At 46.4% G+C, this 21,199-nt stretch overlaps 1 protein-coding gene across 2 annotated transcripts in view; it reads right to left on the minus strand.

Annotated features, from left to right (window-relative positions):
• Nucleotides 1–1,850: 1,850 nt before the first annotated feature.
• Nucleotides 1,851–21,199, minus strand: part of FAM172A (family with sequence similarity 172 member A) — a 270,192-nt gene continuing 250,843 nt past the window's right edge. For both annotated transcript variants that reach the window (XM_040579311.1, XM_040579315.1), the window contains one exon: nucleotides 1,851–3,132. In XM_040579311.1, coding sequence (XP_040435245.1) covers nucleotides 2,990–3,132 — 143 coding nt within the window. In that variant the 3' untranslated portion in view covers nucleotides 1,851–2,989. The remainder of the gene's footprint in view (nucleotides 3,133–21,199) is intronic.

A 21,199-nucleotide genomic window follows, 5' to 3' on the forward strand; every position in this document is an offset into this window, starting at 1 on the left:
AGGGCACAGGCTGCTGCATGATGTCAGATGTCAAGGAGTTTCTCCGTGATGAAATCGGGGTGAGGCTGATGTCAGATCTCTCTCTGTGCTAAAGACATCACGGCGTGCAACTTCAAGAACATCGATCCAAAGGGATCAATTAAATCAACATCCATCCTTCCTCAGTCCGCATTAGGACTACGGTTGTCACCTTTCGCGGGATGCTCCACGCCGGGATGATACTTCACGCCTTCCTCTCTTCCAGCTCCCACCCGCAAGGCGACACTTGATGCGGTCCCCTCTTCCCGCAGCCTGTGCAGAATCCCAGTGTCTCCCCCCGTGCAAAAAAAAAAAATCCCTCTCGGCGAGGAACCGCCCAAATCCCTCTCCCAGGGTGTATTTTTAGATTGTTTAGGATTAGCTGAAGGGGGGTGGTGGGGATGGTGGTGGGCGCGCTGCCCTGCGTGGCTTCCCGCGGAAGGACGTGAGGGGAAACCCATGGTCACTCGGGGAGAAGGGCCCGATCCCTGGGCCGTGGGGCCGGACAGGCAGCCCGCTCCGCGATACGGAGGACCCTCTCCACACCCACCCCCCGGGCAGCCCTGCGTGACCGGGGGCGGCATGGGCCGGGCTGGGGGAAGGGGGCTCACACCATCCCCTTTCAAACCTGCTGGCAAGCACGGCCCACCTGCACCCCTCGCATGTTTTCCCAGGCGGGGCGCGACACACCCCCCCCCCCCCCCCCCCCCCCCCCCCCCGGGACCGCGGCTTCCGCGGAGCTCGGCGCGGGTACCACGAAGCGCGCAAGAAGGAAAGAAAAGAGCATCTTTTATTTTTTGTTCAGTGCAAGCGGAGCACTACCAGTGGCGAGGACCCCCCCCCTCTGTGCTTTACAGCCCCCCTACAGAAGCGGAAACGCAAGCCGGGCAGGGGGCACGGTAAAGAAAAAGATTTTGGGAGGAAAAAAACCAAAACAGCAATCGTTACAGTATAAATTTTTGTACGTTTCATTTCTCACCGACACTTAGAAAAATATATCCGTTCCCGCGACATTTGGCACCCGGGAGACCCCATCTCGCCTTCCCGGCGGTGGAGAGCGGCTGTGTGTGTGTGGGGCAAACCTCCCCCCGGCCTCCGCCTCCTCCGCCGTCGGAAGAAGCACAGGCACCCAGAACACGCGATGTAAACGCCTCCTTCTCCCCTAAACGCACAGGGTCCAGGAGGGTGCTGCAGACCCCCTCGGGGTGGGGTGTCAGGCTGTCGCGGGCAGCATCATCCTCCGACGGGGAAGGCGGTGACCGAGGAGGAGGCGTTGGGGGGGGTGGGGGGGGGGTGGGGCGGGAACCAGCTGCAGCCCTCTCCCCTGAGCAACAGGTTCTCCTCCGGGAAGACAAAACGTCGGCCGCAGATTTTGCGCTGCCGTGCGCGTAGGCACAGCCTGACCACCCCACACGCCCCCGCCCGGGATTTGGCGGGGGAGATGTTCGGAAAGGGGAGAGTTTAAATGAGGCGGGGGGTGGGTGGGGTGGGGCAGCACTCACCCTGCTGCCGGAGCGAGCAGGCAGGGATGCGGCCGCGGAGATATCCCACTCCCGCCCCCCAGCCAGAGGATTTCGGCTAAACCCCCTCGGTTTTGGGTTTCTCCTTGCAGCCCCCGCCCCCGTGGCCACCGCTGCCGTTGGTCCGCGGCGGAGGGGGGACCCCTGCTCCAGCATCACCTCGTTTTAACGCTCCCCCGGCCACTCCCGTCCCCCGGCTGTGGGGCAGGAGGCATGACGTGATGGAGGGTGGGGCTGGGGGGTCCCAAACCGGTGTGTTTGAGGGTTGCCTCCTCGGCACTAACAGCATCAGAGGCGAAGCGGGCACAGCCGTTGAAGAAAAGATCGCTTTAATTTAGCATCATCAACACTAAAGGAGCTTAATTAGCGCGCTCGCTTGCCGGGCACGCTATCAGGCACGTCTTGTCGCTTATCAGACGTTTTAGCGGAGAAAAGCTGCCGACAGCGACGGCGGTGGCTGCTGCCGCACCCCCCCCACGCCCCCCGCGTGGCATGAAGGCTCCACGCAGAGCGCCCCCCCCCCCCCCCCCCCCCCCCCCCCCCCCCCCCCCCCCAATCCCTGCCAGCGCCTGGGAAAGTGGGGACAAACCCGCCAGCTTAGGGAAAAGGGAATAACCACGGGCTGGCAAATCATTACAAACCTGGCATATGAAAACAGAAGCATCTTTGCGTTTAAAAATAAACAGGAAAATGTGCAATGCGTCTTTTTTTTTTTTTTTTTTTTTTTTTTTTTCCCCTGTCATATTTCACAGTGTGATCCAGCCAGTTAATGAATAGGCATTTTTTTAAGTGGAGCTTTCAAAAGGAAGAGAAGATCGACAGATAATGCCATTGATCCGGCAGGAGGAGAAAATCTCTACAACAAAGGGGCTTTCCTACAAATCTGGACCAAACTTCTTGGACCCTCCTACCAGCAGAAAATAAGAGAGTAAAGAGTTGATCCCATTTGGTCCCGGAGAAAGAGAAGGCTACTGGGTGTACAATCACTGGCTGCTCAGCACTTCTGAGTTAAGAACTGTCTTTTAAAAACAGAGTAATTCCAATTTTGTTCTGTCTCAGAACAGAAGGAAGCAGCAAAAAATCCTGCAGGCAATAGGTCCACGACGAAGCTGTTAAATTCTGGCATCAGCTTGGTGCAGGGCTATGTCAGGGCAATTAGAGCTGCACCATGCTGCACTATGCAGTACCACTGTCAGCCTTAATCTGCGCGCTGATGGGCAGCACGAAATCCAAGTTACAGCCCACAGGAAGCACAACCAGTGAACCCATATTGCTTTGACAGTTGCACTCATCTAGAAATAATGCAAAACGCTATTTAGATGTATACATCACGACCCTGTGCTCTAGGAAGAAAACAATCTAATGAGGGGCTGGGAGACTCCTTGCAGAAAACAAGCAGCCAAGAGGTTGGTGGTGATGGTGGTGCTCCCCTCCCCGCCGTCCCCCTCCTTTTACAATTCTTCATATTTTATCCTGTTGGAGCGCCGCATTTGGGTTGGTTTCACTGAGCTGTTCTTTGCCTCTATCGCCTTGCTGAAGAACTTGAAAATAGATGGAAAACTCTTCCAGGAAGTTAGTTCATGGCGTTCTGTACCTGCAAAACACAAAGGTAACAGTTTGGCTGGGTGTCGTATTGCTGCTGCCGGCAGCTCGAAGGGGTGTTAATGCAGAAACCAGGGAAGCCATCCAGCTGCTGGCAGCTGGTCCGGGGGGAGCCTGGAGGAGGGGGTCAGGGCTGCTCTGCTGCTGAGCTCGGGGGCAGCAGGGCTGGAATGACTGTGCACAGACACAGATGCACACACAGACCAGGCACACAGATGGACACCGGCACATGCATGGCCACCCAGATCACAGGTCCTGAACGCACCTTGGGCCTGGGAGAGTGAGACCCCAAAGCATCCTGCTAAGTAAAGCTTCATTAAAGCACCTCACCTGTCTGGCTTACCTTGGGGGAAAAAAAGAACTGTCTGCTTTCCAGGGCTGGCACACTGCATTATTTCCTTTTCATTTGACATTGCTTTTAGCCTGGCATATGCATTTTTAACCAAAAGAGGACACCTGAACAACAACCAACGCATCACACAAAGGCATCACTCATGCACCCTTTCCCAACAAGCCCATCCATGACATTGAGGCAGCAAACTGGACCTTTCCTGCTTGTGTCTTCCCTCTGCACACAGATTCACCTCTATCTTCTTTCTTTGGTGGGTGCTTCTGTTTTTTTATGTGTGTCTCCTTCAACACATAGTACATTTGCTTTATTTAAACAAAAACCCCCACAACAACCCCCAAAGCAAAACCAAGACGATGGAGACAGGAAGCCAAGGGCTGTGAAAGAGTTGGGACCTCTTCCTGGGTAACCCAATTATGCGGAGATGCTGCCTGAAAGTCTCTGGATCCTGGGCCTCTGTTTGATACTTTAACATTGTTAATGATAATTCTTTAGTCTGTAATAGTAGGTCATTGCTATGGTTACTCTACAATGGTGCAACACTTCACTTTCCCCTTCAGCTATTCGCTGAGACCCGGTAACCACATTTGTTGCCTAGCAACAGTTTTGTGACAGTATCACAATCTGGGGGTGACAACAATGAAGGACACGGTGGCCGTGGCCTGCCTGGTGGAGAGGGATGCCACATGGGGCGGCTGATGGTCCCCAGGGGACATGGGATGGCTGATAGTCCCCAGGGATGTGGGGTGGACACCCTGGAGGGATGCTCTGGCTCGGTGTCACCCACAGACCCATCTTCATGCCCCCACTGGGACCCTCAGCGCCGTGTAGCCATCCTTGGTGTGTCCTTGGTAGCTCCACACACGCTGCCCCCTCCAGAAAGTCTTTGATGGAGGCACTACCCATCACATCACCCTCCCCCGCTCCCTCAAAGGCAGCCATCAGACAAGCGCCTCCAAAAAAGCTGTCCATAAAAAGACACCACTTCCCACACAAAGAGACGTTTTTGTGTCACGCAGATTTCCCCCACCGCTCCATGTTCGTTGTGTGGAGACAATTCATGACATCTTACACAAACTTCCCAGAGGCACCTTTTATACAAATACTTTCCACCACTGAATTCACCCCTCCTTGCGAGAGCCCTCTTTGCAGGTGGATTTCAAAGTAGACCACCTACCCCATCTCCTACGAAAGCCACCCCATAGCCATGCTCGCCAACGCTTGTGCCCCACCGTGGGGTCATCCATTATGCACCGGTGTTCCTAACACAGCAGAAGGATAAAGCTTCCCTTCCGGCACAACCTGCAGCCTAACCAGACCTGTCCCTCAGGGTACAGCGTGGTTGGGTACACTACAATAGCCCACTGCCACCATGCAATGACACCAGCAAAGATGTCACCTACCAAAGCTGGTTTTATGGAAGGATGGGCTGTCCTAGCACACCCCAAGGACACTCCTGCGCAGGTAGGTCTCCTCACACACCTGTGTCAGCAGCACATGGTAATATCATGTTGAGCCCCAAGAGGCAAAACATCTTCCCGTGAGGCTTTCTGGGGCCTACATGGATGCTTCCCATACAAAACACGTCTCTGTCACTCCTGCCTGCCTGCATCCATCTCTTTCTGTCTCCATCGTATTCATACTCATTAATATCCACTGGATTAAATTAGATGAAAACATAGGCAGTGAACATTGTGCTGGTTCCCCCATCCCTCCCGCCCCCGTTTCTTTTTATCAAAATCCTTCCTCCTCTGTGAAAGGGCCATCCAGAAACAAAAAAAAAAGATAAAACAGCAAGTTCCTGAAGCTTCCCTGTCCCTTTCTCCATCCTGCCTTCTTCCATGCACTCTCCTCGTGTCCTCCAGAGAGAGCAGGCTTACATTCAATGATGTTACTGAAACTGATTAACCTACTGCTTTCCTGTAGCAACCCCTCCCAACCCACCCCTCTCAAAAAACAATTCAAGCTTTGAGTCTAGAGGGACTCAATGATTCAGCGGTCTAAAGCAATTTTAGCACTCCCTATTTTCCCTTTCCTAGTAACAATCTTACTGACAGATGAACAATTTCCCTGGTGATAAAATCACTACAATGGCTATTTAGTTTCCAGGATTATGATGATTCTTTGCTTGATTAATATTGCAATAAGAAAAGCTTGCCAAGTATCTGCCTTGGCCCTTTACAGTCATTTAAAGGTCGAATTTTGTCCTTAGGTATTCACATTCAAGTACCACTAAAGGGAGAGCCCTAAAAATTTAACATTGCACAGGCTGTGCATTTATGATTTATATACCAGAGGCCTGGAAAACGAGACGGAAGCAAGAGGAGTTATGGCCTAAGGGTGATGACAGATTTGGCCATACGTTTTTTGTCAGAGGAAAAATATCACTGATGACTGCATTCTCAATTGTGTATTTAGTAGTAGACAAATCTAAATTAAATGCATCAGCGGCCATCTATTTTTTGATAGAATCGTTTGTGAGAGTCAGATAATAAGTAGTAGTTGTACTAAAGCCGACGTTCTCTGAGGTATATATACCCTTAGTGCTCACTAATTTCAACGGCCATGATGATAAACTGCACAATTCAATATACTGTATTAAACGATGGCTTGTCACACAACATATAGTGGTTTCAGACATTAATTCCTTGAGAAATCTTAGAAGCACGTTGCAATGAAAAGACATACAAGAACTGTTAAGTGTGGGAGACAGCTAGAACATCCTAAAATACACTAAGGCTACAGTCGCAGGAGAAAAAAACTTTTCAACCCCCCCCTGCTCCCAGCCCCACAAAGAGAACTGAGAGAAATGCAATAAAAGCAGATCAACCTCCCAGTTGCCAGCATGGAAAGAGGCAGGGGTAACTGAACGTGTATTTTAACAAGTACAGAACATCACTGGAAAGGAGCTCCAAAGAGAAGGTGGATCCAGTAATGCGTGAGGTGAAACGAGTAATGAGTATAAACAGTGAGCAAGTTTCAGAATCAATTTACCCACCACCACAAAGAGGTATTGACAATTAGAAATAATGAACACTTGCCAATACAGTTGTTGATACAAAAAAATCAGGTAAGGGAATACTTGCAAAAATTTAATATACAGATCATCAGGTCTGGATGACACGCATCTGAGCATCTTCAGGGAATCAGTTAATGAACCTGCTGAACTACTGGCAATTATTTCTGAGAATTCATGCACAATCAGGTAGGCACCAGAGGACCGAGGTGGAGGCGGGAAGAAAAACAATGCTAATTTGAGAAAAAGAGGATTACTTGAAACTACTGCATGTAAAATTCACCTTTGAATATTACCAAAGTAAGAGACCAACATGAGAAAAATTGGCAAGTGCCTTTAGGGCAACAAGAGCCTTAGAACAGAACTGGCTAGGATTTGACAAGAACAGATGAAAACCAAACTTGAGCACTTTACTGAACCACAAAAAACAGCAGGTGGGAGATTTGTCCATCACTATGTCTTTCCACAGAGGTCAACCCGGCAACTCGATGTCAGTGCGAACCTGGGGAATCACTTACAATGGATTATGACCATCACTGCTCTACCGGGCTGTGGTCATCTCTACTTGTTAGCAAATGAGTTGCTTTACTCCAGCCGAGGAGACCTTGCAAGACTTGAGATTCATGGTAATGCAGCTCCCAGCTGTGTGGAGCCATGCCCATGCCCATGCTGGCTCCAGCTGTGAGCAGCATGTCCACCAGCAACCACAGTGCACACAGCATCTCTGCAGGCTGGGTCCCAGACTCACCATCTCATCTCAACTCACCTCGTCACCGTTCCTTGCTGAGTCACAGTATGGGACTCTGCCCTTTGCAATTACTACTGCAAATCTGGAACAGTGTCATGGTTCACCATGTTCACTATGTTTCAGCTGGAGAAAGGCATAACTCTGAGTCTATGGGAATGCACAGTACCTCCGTCTTGGAAACAGGCACTCGTACACTTCTTGGGAAGCAGCTAGAGCATTTGAGAAGACTAATAATTAATGTTCTGGGGTTGAAAATATACCTATGAAGTCCCAGAAGGATTGGTATTAGGGCTCAAGTCTTTTAACCAGGGTTATTAGTGATTTGAAAGAATAATGAGAGCACTTATTAGTTAATTAGATTAATTAGCAGATGATATATTGAATAGGAGGTAATACAAACATAAGAAGGGACAGTGAAATAATAATAGCAATAGTAATAATAGTAATAATAATGATAATGATTATGTAATATTATTATTGTTATTGTGCATTGTTTATTGTTCTTTCTTCTTCTTCTTCTTCTTCTTCTTCTTCTTAATATTATTATTATTTTAGGCTTCCCCAATAGGGCAGCCTAAATTTGAAGCAAAAATAGAAAAGGGGAAAAGGTACTGGGATCAGTGTCCACAGGGGTGACTGCGCAACATGACTGGGTGAATGATCCTGGTGGCCATTTGCACACACGTATGCAAATGTGTTTTCACCACCTCCCCTTTCCACTTCCACTCAGGAAAAGCAGCTCTTTGCCCAGTGAGGCTGACACACTCCTCCGCCTGAAACCACAGTGTCTGCGGAGGGAAGGAGCTCTGCAATCCCCATAATTCACTCTTGCAGAGTGACTACCAGCTGTGCAGGACAAAGGTGCCCTCCTATGGTGCCTGCCCACTGCGCCGGACAAAAGCCTCCTCCCGCGGTGCTCAGAAGATGTGCAGCACAATGGTGACCCCCCGCCGCGTTTACAAGATGTGTGGGACAAAGGTTTCCCATGCTGCACAGGAGCCAAGAGAGATCTCCATACGAGCCTCCGTGCTGAAATATTTCTGCAGAGAAAAGTTTCCAGGTTAAAAAGTTTCTCTGCAGATATTAGCTGACCTTGGGTCTGCATCATTAAGTGGTGGCTCATCTCTTAAATAGTGCGGGATTCAAAATGCATTAAGGGTGCTCCACGCCTCGGGGCTTAGTCCCTGTTGGGATGGAGAGCCTTGCTGCTCTTCACCAACTGACGTGCTTAGCAGAAGGTTTACAATTGATTTCTGTCCCCACGGTCGTGGTCTGCCCTGAGACCCTGCCATGCTGCGAAATGCTGATGCCAGCACTGGGCAGGACACTGGCTTTGCAGTTGTTTCCCCAAACGCCGGCAGAGTTTTAGCTATTTGTTATATAACCTATATAATTTATTATAAAATCGCTTTAACTTTTATGATTTAAGCTATGCCAATAAAAAAGGCCCTAAACCTTATAAAAAATTGGTTCAAAGGGTGAAATGCAGACTTTTGGGGGCATTTGCATGAACAGAAGCAAGTTAAAACTTACTGAACGTGTTTAATCCTTATTTCCATAATTCTGCAATGCAATTAATTCTTTCTTCACAAATAAATGAACAAACAAGACAACCCCATCTGACCCAGAAACATGCATGCAGTATGCCTTTCAGAAAGGCTTTTTCCTCTGGAAAGTTATGAATCAATGGAGATTTCGTTCTTTCTCACATTATCTACATACACATGCATATTAAAGTCTTCACGTAAGACTTTAACTCTTAGATATGTAATTCTGCAACTCCTTCTGTAATGATGCTGTTCAAACCTGCACTTATCTGTGAGAAGAAGGCACTTGCTGCTTTTCCTGCATCCGTCTTTCTGGATGCTATTAAATTACTTCTGTATCACAAAACTATTTCTAAACAGGAATTTAACTTTTTGTTTTTTTAACTTTTGAGTACGTCAGACTCTCTTTAGTTTAAAAATCAGAACCATTTTTAATTCATAAAGTTTCTCCATTCACAATTCCTGGATCCTATGATCTGCTCAGGAAGAAGTTACTGTGTCTGTTGTGACTATTTTGGCCTGCTGATGTAAACCACCAGGTCTCAAACCCCAAACAATAAGAAGCTCTCAGAGCATCACCAGTAAAGCTCAGGAAAAAGGAGATTAAAAAAACCACCCAACCCCAACAACCTTGCTTAAAATCACTAAATACTGCTGACAGGAAGGATGAGGGCTTCAGGAAAAATTGTGAAGGAGTCCATTAGCTCAAGAGCTTTGAGAACCAATGACCTCAGGAGCTTCTGCATATGCACTTCTAGATGTCACAATGGCAAAGAAAGGTTAAAAGCTTAGGTGAAATTAAGAGACATGCCATACACCAATTAATGAAATGGAAGCAGTGGTTTCTGAGGGGACATTAAAAAAACACCCAACCCCAACCCCCAACCCCCAACCCCCAACCCTTGATGTGTTTAGTTTGGCTAAAAAGTAATAGTTTGTGGAGTCATGGACATGATAATAATCTAAAAGCAACTGTGTAGGGAAATTAATTCTTCGGAGCAGCCAAGAGGGAAGAAACAGAGAAATCTGAAGAAATGAAATGCATCTTATAAAGGGGGCTCAGACACACAGTAAGCTGGTTTACATGCAATATTCATCCAAGGAAAATTGTGGGAACCTTTGGGGCAATGCTAGAGGATAGACTACACATACTAAAGACATTTTAGACTTGTTTATTATCTCCTGTGACACAGACCAGTGTTTATTTTTGTTGGACATTTATTATCTGTAATATCTTTAGTGGGATGATGGAAACAGAACAACAAGACTCCCACCAACCCAGAACAAAGATTACCTCTCAACTGCCATAATTGCAATCAGCTTTTTTCCACCCCTCGTTTACAGCACACAAACTAAGCACAAGAAGCGAGTGGTTTAAAAAGGTAACAAAATATTTAATAGATTCCTCCTGTCCTGCAAGCAACAGATGCAAAGACTCAGTCAAAAGCTCAGTGCAAGCGAGGTTTGTAAAGCAGGAAAGAGACAGGAGGCTAAGACAGTTGTGATTTTTCACTACTCTTCATTAAATATTAAGGGCAGTCCCATGAGCATGGGTCATCTGTTTGCTCCTCCATGCACTAACTGGTCAAATAAGCAAGAGTAGTAAGGTTGTTCCCTCCTGACTGCAGGTTACCGAAAGTCAGGTCATTTTCTTCTGAGTATATATTAAAAAAAAAAAAGGGAGGGGAAAAAAAGGTATCGTACAGCTACAGGGCCTTCCCAGTAAGAACCAGACATCTACAACAGAACTGCTATTAATACCAATACAAATAATCACAGTAATATGAACTGCACATAACTGCATTAAAAAAAAGTTTCACAGTTAAAGGTGCAAGCTGATTAAGCAGCATTTCAAGAGACAGAAGAGTTGCAGGACCCTGATCAGGCCGCGGGCCAGCCCGAATTGCTGCTCTGGGTTAAGTAGTCCTGAAAATCACATTTGTTCTTGGGTCCAAAATTCCACAAAAAGACTTTTGCTCATGTTAAACACATGTGGGTCTGCCCTCACTGACAGCAAACACCGTGCGGCTGGCTGGCCAGGCACGGGCTGGGGCCGGGTCTGGGCTCCATGAACAGTGGTAGAGTGGGGGTTCTCAGCAGCACTGAACACGTCTCCCAGGTGCTGTCCCTCGAGCCCTGCTTCTGGAAGGGGAGAGGGAGAGCCTCGGTCACCCACCAAAGGGCAGGGACAGCCCAAATTTGCAGTGGGACCCTGGCTGCTCCATGGGGATGAAGATGTGCCAATGCATCTTTCGCCCTGGCAACATTTGAGGAGTGCCAAGGAAAGGGAAACCACAACCAAAACCAAAGAATCCCCCCAAACTCATGGCGAGGTGGGGGGATTGCTTCCATCAGAGCCTCGTGTGTGGATATCCCGCTTGCCGGACGTCAGTGCTGCCCCACACAGTGAGAGGCAGCCAGGAAAACCGCCAGCTGCAGGACACTAGTTAAGCTCATGCGAGGCTTCCCAGGGAACCAGTTTGAGGGCAGAGGATGCTGATTTCAGGGCTGCGCTACAGGGAAAGCCGCTGACTGCATGCTCCCGGTGAAATGCCACGTGACGCTTGGGTGGTGATCTGCTCCGTCAGCATTACAGCATCCCACCCCTTGCCGGCTCAATCAGACCCGCAGAGCGTTTTGTGGTGACGCTCTCATAGGCAGCAATTTCAAACACAGGGAATGTCCGCAGGAGAGCAAGCCATCTCCCTGAAGAAGGAGTCCAGTATAGATGTGCTCCATATACAACTATAGATTTTAAAACTGATGTTAAAATGGCGCAGCATGCAGAGATAAGTAGGCAGGGGTTGAAATGATATTAATATCTATATATTATGTATATATCTGTATATCTCTATTCCTCTTCCTCTCCCCCATCTTTACATGTATATCTATATTATGTATATCTACACCTCTATCTATCTATCTATCTATCCATCTATCTGTCTGTCTGTCTGTCTGTCTATCTATCTATCTGTCTGTCTATCTATCTATTCGTATCTATAACTACACCTTAACCTGGATTTAAGACAAATATGAAAATTATTTACCTGTCAAATGTGAGATGGGATATTCAAGTTACATCTTCTGATGATACTTTTGGGGTAAGAACATACCTATGGAAGATGGAGGACCTCACCACTGGAAGTTAAGAATAGGTTACACATCCATCTCTCGGGAATATTATGGGTATAGGTGACCACAGCCTGGGGAATGTGGACGAATTAGATAACTTCTTGAGTTTCTTTCTACCTTTCTATCTATTTCTGTTTCTTTCTATGACTTTATTTGCTTTATTTAGGCAACGTGCAAAGTTGATTGTACTTGCAGGGTACATCACAGAAGCTCTGAAGTGTCTGAATAAGATATATTAGTGAGCTAACTAAATATTTTAGCTGTACATGCATTTTTTCCTATCCTGAATTAGAAAAAAAGTCCTTATAAAATAAAACAAACAGTATTGGAAGCCCCATCATTTTCTCAACCAGGAGAAAGGAAAATTATCTTTTGAACAAAGTGAGTTTTGACCTGCTCAAAACCTGACAGTTCTTGAGAGAACACACATCCGCGTGGCTTCCTGGCCGAGACTGCTGAAAAACAAGTATTTAAGCTTTAAAGCTTCCACAGGTTATAAACTTGAAAAATACTAATTCATGTGACAGATCTTAATACCTTACAGCACCACGCCAGCAGTCAATTACATCTTTTTCTTCCCACTGCTTGGCGAGGGCACGTCCAGCGGGGTTCTCAGGCAGAAGCCACCCTTACTGCGCTCTCGCAGACGGGGAGGCTCAGCTGAGACCGACAGCAGCACTGGAGCTGGGGCCAGAGCTGGAGCTCAGTTCACCCAACAACACTGCCGGCGTTAACCAGCATGCAGTGTTTGTAAAATATATCTAAACACATTGAAAACGTGCCACAGCAATACCCACCAGCCGATTTAAATCGAGATACTGAAGAGCTGATTTTTAAATCTGAGTTTATTCCAAAATCCCACAGCTTCTCCATGTTTACAGGGCAGAGACCCGCAGTGCATCCCTTGCTGGCAAGCTCTGCTAACTCGGGAGGGCTCTACTTATGCAGGTAGTTCCACTGATGACAGCAGGACTGGATGAGGGAAAGGACCAGGTGCTTAGAAAACCACTACTCTTCGTGATGGTGTTTTATGATTTTTTTTCCTAAATAATAATTGTGCTATCAAACATCTGGATGGAGAATTAACTGTTGGAAAAAAATTCAGAAAATGCTGATGTCAGCTTATTTCAGTGAAGAATATCACACATTTATAAAACCCACCAGGCAAACGAAATTATGTGAATCACCCAAGGAACGTCTCTAGCAGCAGCACGAGCATGACCTGACCCAGCTTTGCTGCTTCCAAAACAAGGCAGTCAAGGCAACCCCATGTAAATGGCAGCACCTGCCCCCAGAGCAGCTAGGGAGGGCAGCAACGCTTTAAAACCCTGCGTTACGTGACGGTAGGGACACCCCATCTAATAAAGACGGAAACAGGTCCTTAATCGCTAGCAGAATAAGCACTGATTTGCAATTGCAATAAAGCAATTTAAAATTTATTTTAAGTTTTATTTAAAACAAATTAATAAATTTAATGTATTTATTAAAATTAATCTTAAATTAAAGAGCCTGAATATAATTTTCTCCTCTTTCCCACCAGGAGCAGAGCTTGGAGACCGGCATGGATGCCAACATACGCAGTCATGGAAGTAAAAAGTTCTTTTTGGGGGACAAGGGATGAGACCACGTCTAAGGAACAAACTGCAACAGGAATGTGTATGGGGTGTGAAGCACTGCAGCAAATGCCTGGTGTTTGTATGATTTCAGCAAGAAATTCATACATTGCAAAGCTTTAGTGAAAAAACTCCCCATCCCGCCCAGCCCCATGGAAAATGTTTATAATCTTCTGCATAAGGAATATTTCAAAGGGATTTTTTTCCCCCTGAAATTTCTGCTTGGAGTAATCTCCTGTTGTATCTCTGTAGGTAAAGGATTACAGTCAGCGTGAGCCCACAGTATTTTCATAGGTACAGGAATGGTATTCACTAATCTGTCTGCTTCATCTTACGGCTATTGCCTTTGGCTGGCCCCAGCCCAACTCAACCAATCCAACCCAGCCCAACTCAACCCAATTCAGCCCGACCAACCCAACGTAAGCCAACCCAACCCAACGCAACTCAACCCAACCCCTTCAATGTGCCATTGGCACCATCCATCTTCTGCCTGGCCAGGATGTACAGCCTTCCTACAGAGGGAAAGACATTTCCCTCGGATTTTCCTTCAAAGGCTAATTTTGTGATGGGTAAGAGGAAAAAGTCCCAAGAAGCTAGGTGCTGCCTCTGCAATGATGGTTTTGCTCCTGGGGCAAACCTAAGCAAAACTCATCTGCACCTGGTCTTCCCCTCCTGATGGCTGCTGCTGCAGGACAGTGGAAAAAGGGTGAGGAGAGGGAGGACTGAGATGGGGCCATCCACCCACTTTCTGGTTCCTGCTGGATGCCTACTCCAGGTGCCACCAGCTGCCAAAAAGCACTCACCCCCTTACATCAAGAGAGGTGAAAATTCATGGCCTAACCCCAAGTGATCCTGAAAATCCAGGTTCAGCCATTCACCTCCCCCCAAGGTGTCTGAACTCCACAGACACCTCAGCTCTTGACCTTAAGGCTTACGTCTTATTACAGTATCACTTCTGTACATGCTCAGAAACACCTCGGGCTTGACAGGGCAAATACTTCCACGGGTCTCAGGCAGATAGAGAGTCGCCTCCCACGCCCGGCTGTAAGTAGGTGTGTAAGCCTCAGGGGGAGGAATGCCCTCTACAATCCTTCACGAGGCTTCATTTCACCCAAACCTCTTCTGACTCCTTGCCCATTTTTCTTCTGTTCAGGACATCTATTTCTCCACAACATCCACTTCCGAATTCCTCCCCCACAACCTGCCTACCTTGCAGCTCTTCTTGCACCCTTGCCCACCACCCTGCCCCAATCCTGTTGCATCTCACCCGCCCACTGAACCCAGCTTTCCTGTCCTCATGGCCCACCAGTTTCTGCCTTTTCCTAGCTTTTCTTCAACCTTGTTTCAGCAAGACCTTCTCCACCTCACTGCTACCGCATCCATCCAGTCCCTCTCACCAACACCTTCTGGTGTTGGCAGTAGCCAACACACACATCTTCCCTCTCTACATCTTGTTCTTTAACAGGAAAAGAAAGTCCCAGATCTGGCTTTGGCAGATATTTAAAAAAGCTGGACACAGCCTGCATCTACTACCCAGGTGTGGTGGTGAGGGCAGAAAAAGAGGACACCTCCATGAAAATGTAGCTGCCCTACCTTGTATGATAAGAGAAATGAGGAGTTGGATCTTCCAGGTGAGAATGATTGTTTCATGGGAAACTCAGTACCTTTTCTAGTGACTGAATGGAGAGAAAACACATCTGAGTTCTGTAAAATGTCATGAAGATGGAGCTGGGCCACCAGAACACAAACACCAAGTAACAAATGGGAGTTAAAAATTCAAGTTTTGAGAGTCACCGACAGACTCTATTCACTTTGATAAAATTTTAATTCTGTCAAGTAAGTACAAAAAACTTGCTGGAAATTAATAGAAAAAAAATCGAGATTTTAAGGCATGAATAATCCTGGTGCACTTGCAGTAAGTCATTTATGGCTAATCCACTCCAGATATGTTTTTCTCATTCCCATTTCATCAGCTGCTGTGCATGTATGTACACAATTATGTATTAACACACCACACATACATACAACCTGTACAGCTAAGACCTATATGACCCACTTAGAGGAGTCTGCACAGCCATGTTAGTGAGAAAGATGGCAAGAAGACAGTGCTGTTTCACCACTGAATTTACACCAATACAGTGAGCGTTAACCTTCTTTTATTAGCGTGACCTTTGCTGGTCGTTGCTAATGAACATTCTTGAAGAAGGCAGGTGATTGAACCCAGACGGCGGGATTTTATGGACAATGATCATTGTTGTGGGTCAAGTACACCTGTGCTGCAATCATAAAGTTAATAACCTCTACAACAACAGCTTTACATGCGGCTGTCTCAGAAGAATGCCATTTGTGTAACTCACAGCCTTTGGAGACGCTATTTATAATTTATACCCAATCTGAAGCACAAAGATTTTTCTCTCCTGCAAGTCATGGTAATCAATACGGGTCTGCACCTATTACAGCCCGATGAGGTGAAGTGTGTGGCAAGGATCAGCTGCGCCGGGCAAACGCCGCAGCTCATAAACATGGCTTTGCAAAATAGCTGGTCTCCAGTGGCTGTTCCCAGCATCTACGCTGGGAGAGCAAATAAAGGGGGAAATAATTCTTTGTAAGGGTGCCATCACAGCTGCTTAGTGTCGCAAACTAAATTAATTGCATGTTTGCCTCAGAACTACTTGGAAACTTGAGTTTTTTGGCACATCGCTTCTGCACCCTAATTTGTAACACATCAAGACTTAAGGCAGGATACTCTGAAGCTCCCATATCATGGAAACGGGCAATTTAAGACTAAGCACTAATTCGCAAAGGCTTTACAGATGTGAATTACTCTAAATTTAACTAAGCTGAATAATATCACACTTCCTGTGACTTAACCTCAGAGATGTCATTAGAGGGAGCATTTGAAATTAATGACCATAAAGCCGCATTTCACTCCCCTTTTAACCCTCCTCCTCGCTGCAGCAAACAGCAGCTCTGTCTGGAAGCCTCGCAATGCGTTTCCCTTGTGCATACACCTCGCTCCCTACCTTTTCTGCACCACGCCACCGAAGGTCAGCCACGGGCTGTGTCTGGAGTGCAAGGGCAGCAAACCAGCCACGCAGTGATGAGTTTGAGATAGGCATCAGGTGGGGGAGGTGGTGACGCCTGGCATTGCAATAGCAAAGTGAGGCACAGGCAGAGTAAAGGCAGAAAAGATGAGAAGACGCGTTGCGTGCCAGGATGCGTTGACCTCTGCCAACGCCCCGCCTGCATCCCTGTCTATGGGAGTCAGACACACGAGTGAGAGCTGGGAGGCAGGTCTGTCACCAGCAGGAAGGAGAACTCAAAAGTCTGGGATGAACGTGAAGGGAAATATTAAGCTCATGATAAGGAAAAAACCCCAAACCCAACCAACCAAACCCTCAAGAGCAGAGGATGCTCACAGTGGGTTTGCACGTGTGACTGATGGGGCCCCATTGCTGAGCTGTGGCTGCAGAAGGCTCAGCAGGACTCGGGAACCAGCAGGGTGAGAGACAGACAGGGATTTCTGCAGGAGGAACTGCAGATCACGTCCTGCCTTGCATCCACAGGAGAAACACAACTGAATGGAAAGCAACCCCAAAATTAGGGTCGTTCTGCTAATCCAGTTTTAATTGCCCAGTTGCAGAGCAGCAAAGTTTTGAACCATTTTATTGCAATAATTAAATAACTTTCATTTGGGAGACCATATTTATTCCAAAATAGGGGCTGATTCTCTATTACCTTTTGAAAAAATAAAATAAATAACATCAAGCTCCAAAGCCGTATCTTCAAGCTGACACAATCACCTCAGTATCAAAGAAACAATTTACGATTTCCCTACCAGGCAGAGAGAAAAAAACCCCAAAGACAGAAAACAATGAAGCTTAATGACCTTGGTGCATTTCCAAACATGATTTTCATTTAAAACTACAGTCCTGATCTAACAACTGATCTTTCCATGTAGAGTCTTCCAGCAGAACCAGTGCTGCTAACTCAGACTGTGGAGCTCCCGGAAAAAGCAAGTAAGATCCTTCATGTCATGGTAGAGGTCTTTTGCCAAGCATTTAGTGGGTTCTGAAGAAAACTTTAGTCTCCCCCAGCTAGAAAGATGGAAAACCTCGGGAGCTGGAGATGGAAACGCAAGAACCTGCCAGGAAAGTATATTTGGAAGTGGAAGAGAGATGAAATATTTAAATGTTTCAAAACTTGGTGATCCAAATTATTTTCTTTTCCTTACTTTAAGAATCTCAAGGTTTTTTTTCTTTTTTTTCCTTTTTTTTTTTTTTTTTTTTGCTTTTCTTTTTCATAAAATTAGAACAAAATGAAAAGAACTTGTCAGGGTAATTCCTCTCTGAAGAATCACTGAACTGGAATTATGTCATCTTGCATTAAAATTATCAGTTACTGCCACAGTTGGCCCACAAATATTATATTAAAAAAGCAGGAAGAAAATCACTTAAATACATTTGGGGAATTCTTTTGTTTGTGCCCCATGCATATCTCTTAATACTTATTGCTCCAATTTGGCTTGGTTTGTCTAAACCACCGTAGGTTGTTTCTTCAAAACAAGTTTAAAACAAACTGTTGATATATTAGGGGAAAAAACTGCATGGGGAAAAACAAGATTGAGGTGGGAGCTGAAGTTAGTCTAAATGAGAGCAATATCAGCATGCACAAATGCACAGACAAGCACAGTTTGACAGTCACTGCTCATAAAAGATCCTGCAACGAGTTAATATGAAAACTCAGTCTCCTGTAGAGGGAAGTTAGAGGGGAGCTCATATATAAGCACTTGAGGAAAACTTGCACTATGGCTGGAAAACATATAGCAGATTCCCCATTAGTCTGGGGATAAATGAAATGTTATAACCACAATATATTGCCATATTAAATTAAGAAAACATTTGTTTTCCCCTGTCTGTTGTGAAAAGAGAAGAATCTATGACTGACTAAAAAGCAAAGAACTTGCAGTCAACAACATCCCCATCTGTTTTGACATGTTTTTCAGCTCCAGCACCAGAATGACATGAATGCTTTGCATTGGTATCTCTGCAGCCGCGATTATTACTTTCCACAGGAACATGGAATTTTACAGTGCAAATATTCCAAGTTTTCATGTGTGTCAGTATTGCTTTTCCAGGTCTGCACTGAGATGCACCAAAAGCCTATGGGACGGCCTCTGAATGAGGAAGGAGTGCGAACTGAGGGGACGGGGGTACTGTGAATACTGGGTTTGCTCCTTCGTGAAGCTGGGGCAACCAGCATCCGGGCAGCTCCGGGATCTTTGCCCCATGTGGAGGTCCATGCACCTGGGCATCTGCAACGGGAGGATGGGGAGGAAAGGTCTGGGAGGAACGGGTATGCGAGAGAAGATTTGCCTCTTCTTCCCACAGAGAGCTCACGCACCAAGGCAAAAATACAGCTGTATCGCATTTCCACGGGACTTGCTTCCGTGCCAAAAAGCCTTCAGTGAAGCAAGACCACAACAGCAGCTGCAGCTGGGTGAGGAGCAGTGAAGCCTGCTCACCCGGGTCATGTCTTCTGCAGCTGCAGAAAGTTGCACAGAGCCCTGGGGTGGAGGATAACCTGCCCCATGCCACACATGGAGCAGATGCTCCTGCTCTTTTGCAAGAAGAGAAGTGGGGAACGTAACTCCACAGCCCCTGTGGTGGCGGTACAACATGCCCACTACCATGATTAGGCAGTAAGTGGAAGCATCAGGATTTGTCTTGTAAACCTAAGTGCAGATGTGCTGGTGGGAAATGGTTTTGCCACTGGTCTGAGTGAAGAACCACCTCGTTTGTGATTATTGTCCTATTTTCTGCCCAGGAGATACTAAGGATGCACCTCAAAGGCATCGTGCCACTGAACTTGCACAGTGCTGACTGGGCTGGACTTCCAACGTGCATGCAAGTATTTAAATTAAGTTTCACAACAAAAGAGGTTCAGCAAAAAAAAAACCAAACCCAAAACAACAAACCCAACAAAACTAACAAAATAAATCTGTGGCAGGCATGCTTAGTGAATCAACTAGATGCACCAGCTTTGGTACAGTCTGAGAAGTGCTAAAACCAATTGCTTCTTTAGGACACCCATTACTTAATGTGGATTTCTGAAATATGAAAAGCAGTTTTAAACTGGGTTTAGTATCCCAAAGGGGTCACGGAGATATTAATATCCGACTTCTATGTATAACACAAGTAGGTCCTCTGGAGTTGGGGATCTCGATCGTTCCCTTTATAAGGGCTTGTTTTCATTGCTGATAAATTTTGCCAAGCTAAGTATTTGGGATGAAAATTCCCATGCTCTGTCTCTGCCTCAGGCTGATTATTATTATTTTTTTATGTTTCAACTAAAAGGATTTAGTTACTTCAGGAAATAAGATTGAGGAAAACCATGTTTTGCCCTTGTTGGGGAAAAAAAAAGAAAAGAAAAAAAAAGAAAAGAAAAGAAAAGAGAAAAGAAAAGAAAAGAAAAGAAAAAAGAAAAGAAAAGAAAAAAGAAAGGAAAAGAAAAGACAAGAAAAGAAAAATAAAACAAAATAAAGTAAAATAAAATAAAAGAAAAGAAAAGAAAAAAGGAAAGGAAAGGAAAGAAAAAAGAAAGCCTTACAAGGATTTTGCTGAGCATCTCTATTCTTCACAGCAATAGTCTGAAATTTGGAAGGTAGGGTCCCTGTTGTCCTTTTTCAGTTCCCATGAAAAACCACCCAGCTTTTTGCCTAGTCACAAGCCTTTGAAAAGTCTCATTTGCATATGCTCAGCACTGAGTCCCCGGAATCTGGCAGCCGAACTGGCCAAAGACTCCTCTGAAGATGCTATTTGCAATGGGTAAGCTCCAGCCCAGGGCTGATGGGGCTGAGCCAGACTTTTTTTTGCAGCTGCTGCTCCCAGATGATGCAGGCGATTGTGGCATCAGGCACAGGAACTAAGCACAGGCGGCATTCTTTCCTGGGCTCCAAATGTGGGCAAAACCAGGGGAGAAGGGGAAAAAAGCAGCCTAATGGAAACAAGAGAGAACTAGTCCTGCGGGGTGGAGGGAAGAGTGGACCAGGACAGGAGACTGACTGTGCAAAAAGATCACAGAGAAGAGGCACGGGAACACCACGGAGGTGGGTTTGTAGGTGAAGGAAACTGGCTGCAAGGAGAGGTCATGATGCAGAGATGAGGGACAGCAGACAGTCTGGCCTCAGCAGGGACAGGAGGGCAGACATGGAGGGGAGGAGAGGCAGAAAGCTCAGGGAGCACAAGGAGATGCGACCTTCTCAACTGTCTGAGGGCAGCCTTCTGGAAGACTCATCCTTGTCAAGCAAGGACAAAATCGACTGACTGGGTCAGTGCTTCATTCTCCCTCAGCTGTGGTTCACTAAGAAGGTGACAATCAACCACTCTGATGCTCCTGGCTCCTTTACCTCACTTCACCAGTTCACCCGCGTCTAAGCCCAAATTCTGGATCTGAAATTTCCACCTCTGCCACTGACCTGCAGCAACAGAGCTGCACACAGTAACATTCCCCTTCTTCTTCTTACTGTGCTTAAAGAAAACAAATTATACACATAAAACTGCATTAAGAGAATATCTGAAGCCCACATGCTGAAGGGACAAGTTGAGGATACTCGGTCTGGTCACTGCCAGAGTGGCTCAGGGGCAAAACTTGG

This window comes from Falco naumanni, chromosome Z (assembly GCF_017639655.2).
Source record: "Falco naumanni isolate bFalNau1 chromosome Z, bFalNau1.pat, whole genome shotgun sequence".
Lineage (NCBI taxonomy): Eukaryota > Metazoa > Chordata > Aves > Falconiformes > Falconidae > Falco > Falco naumanni.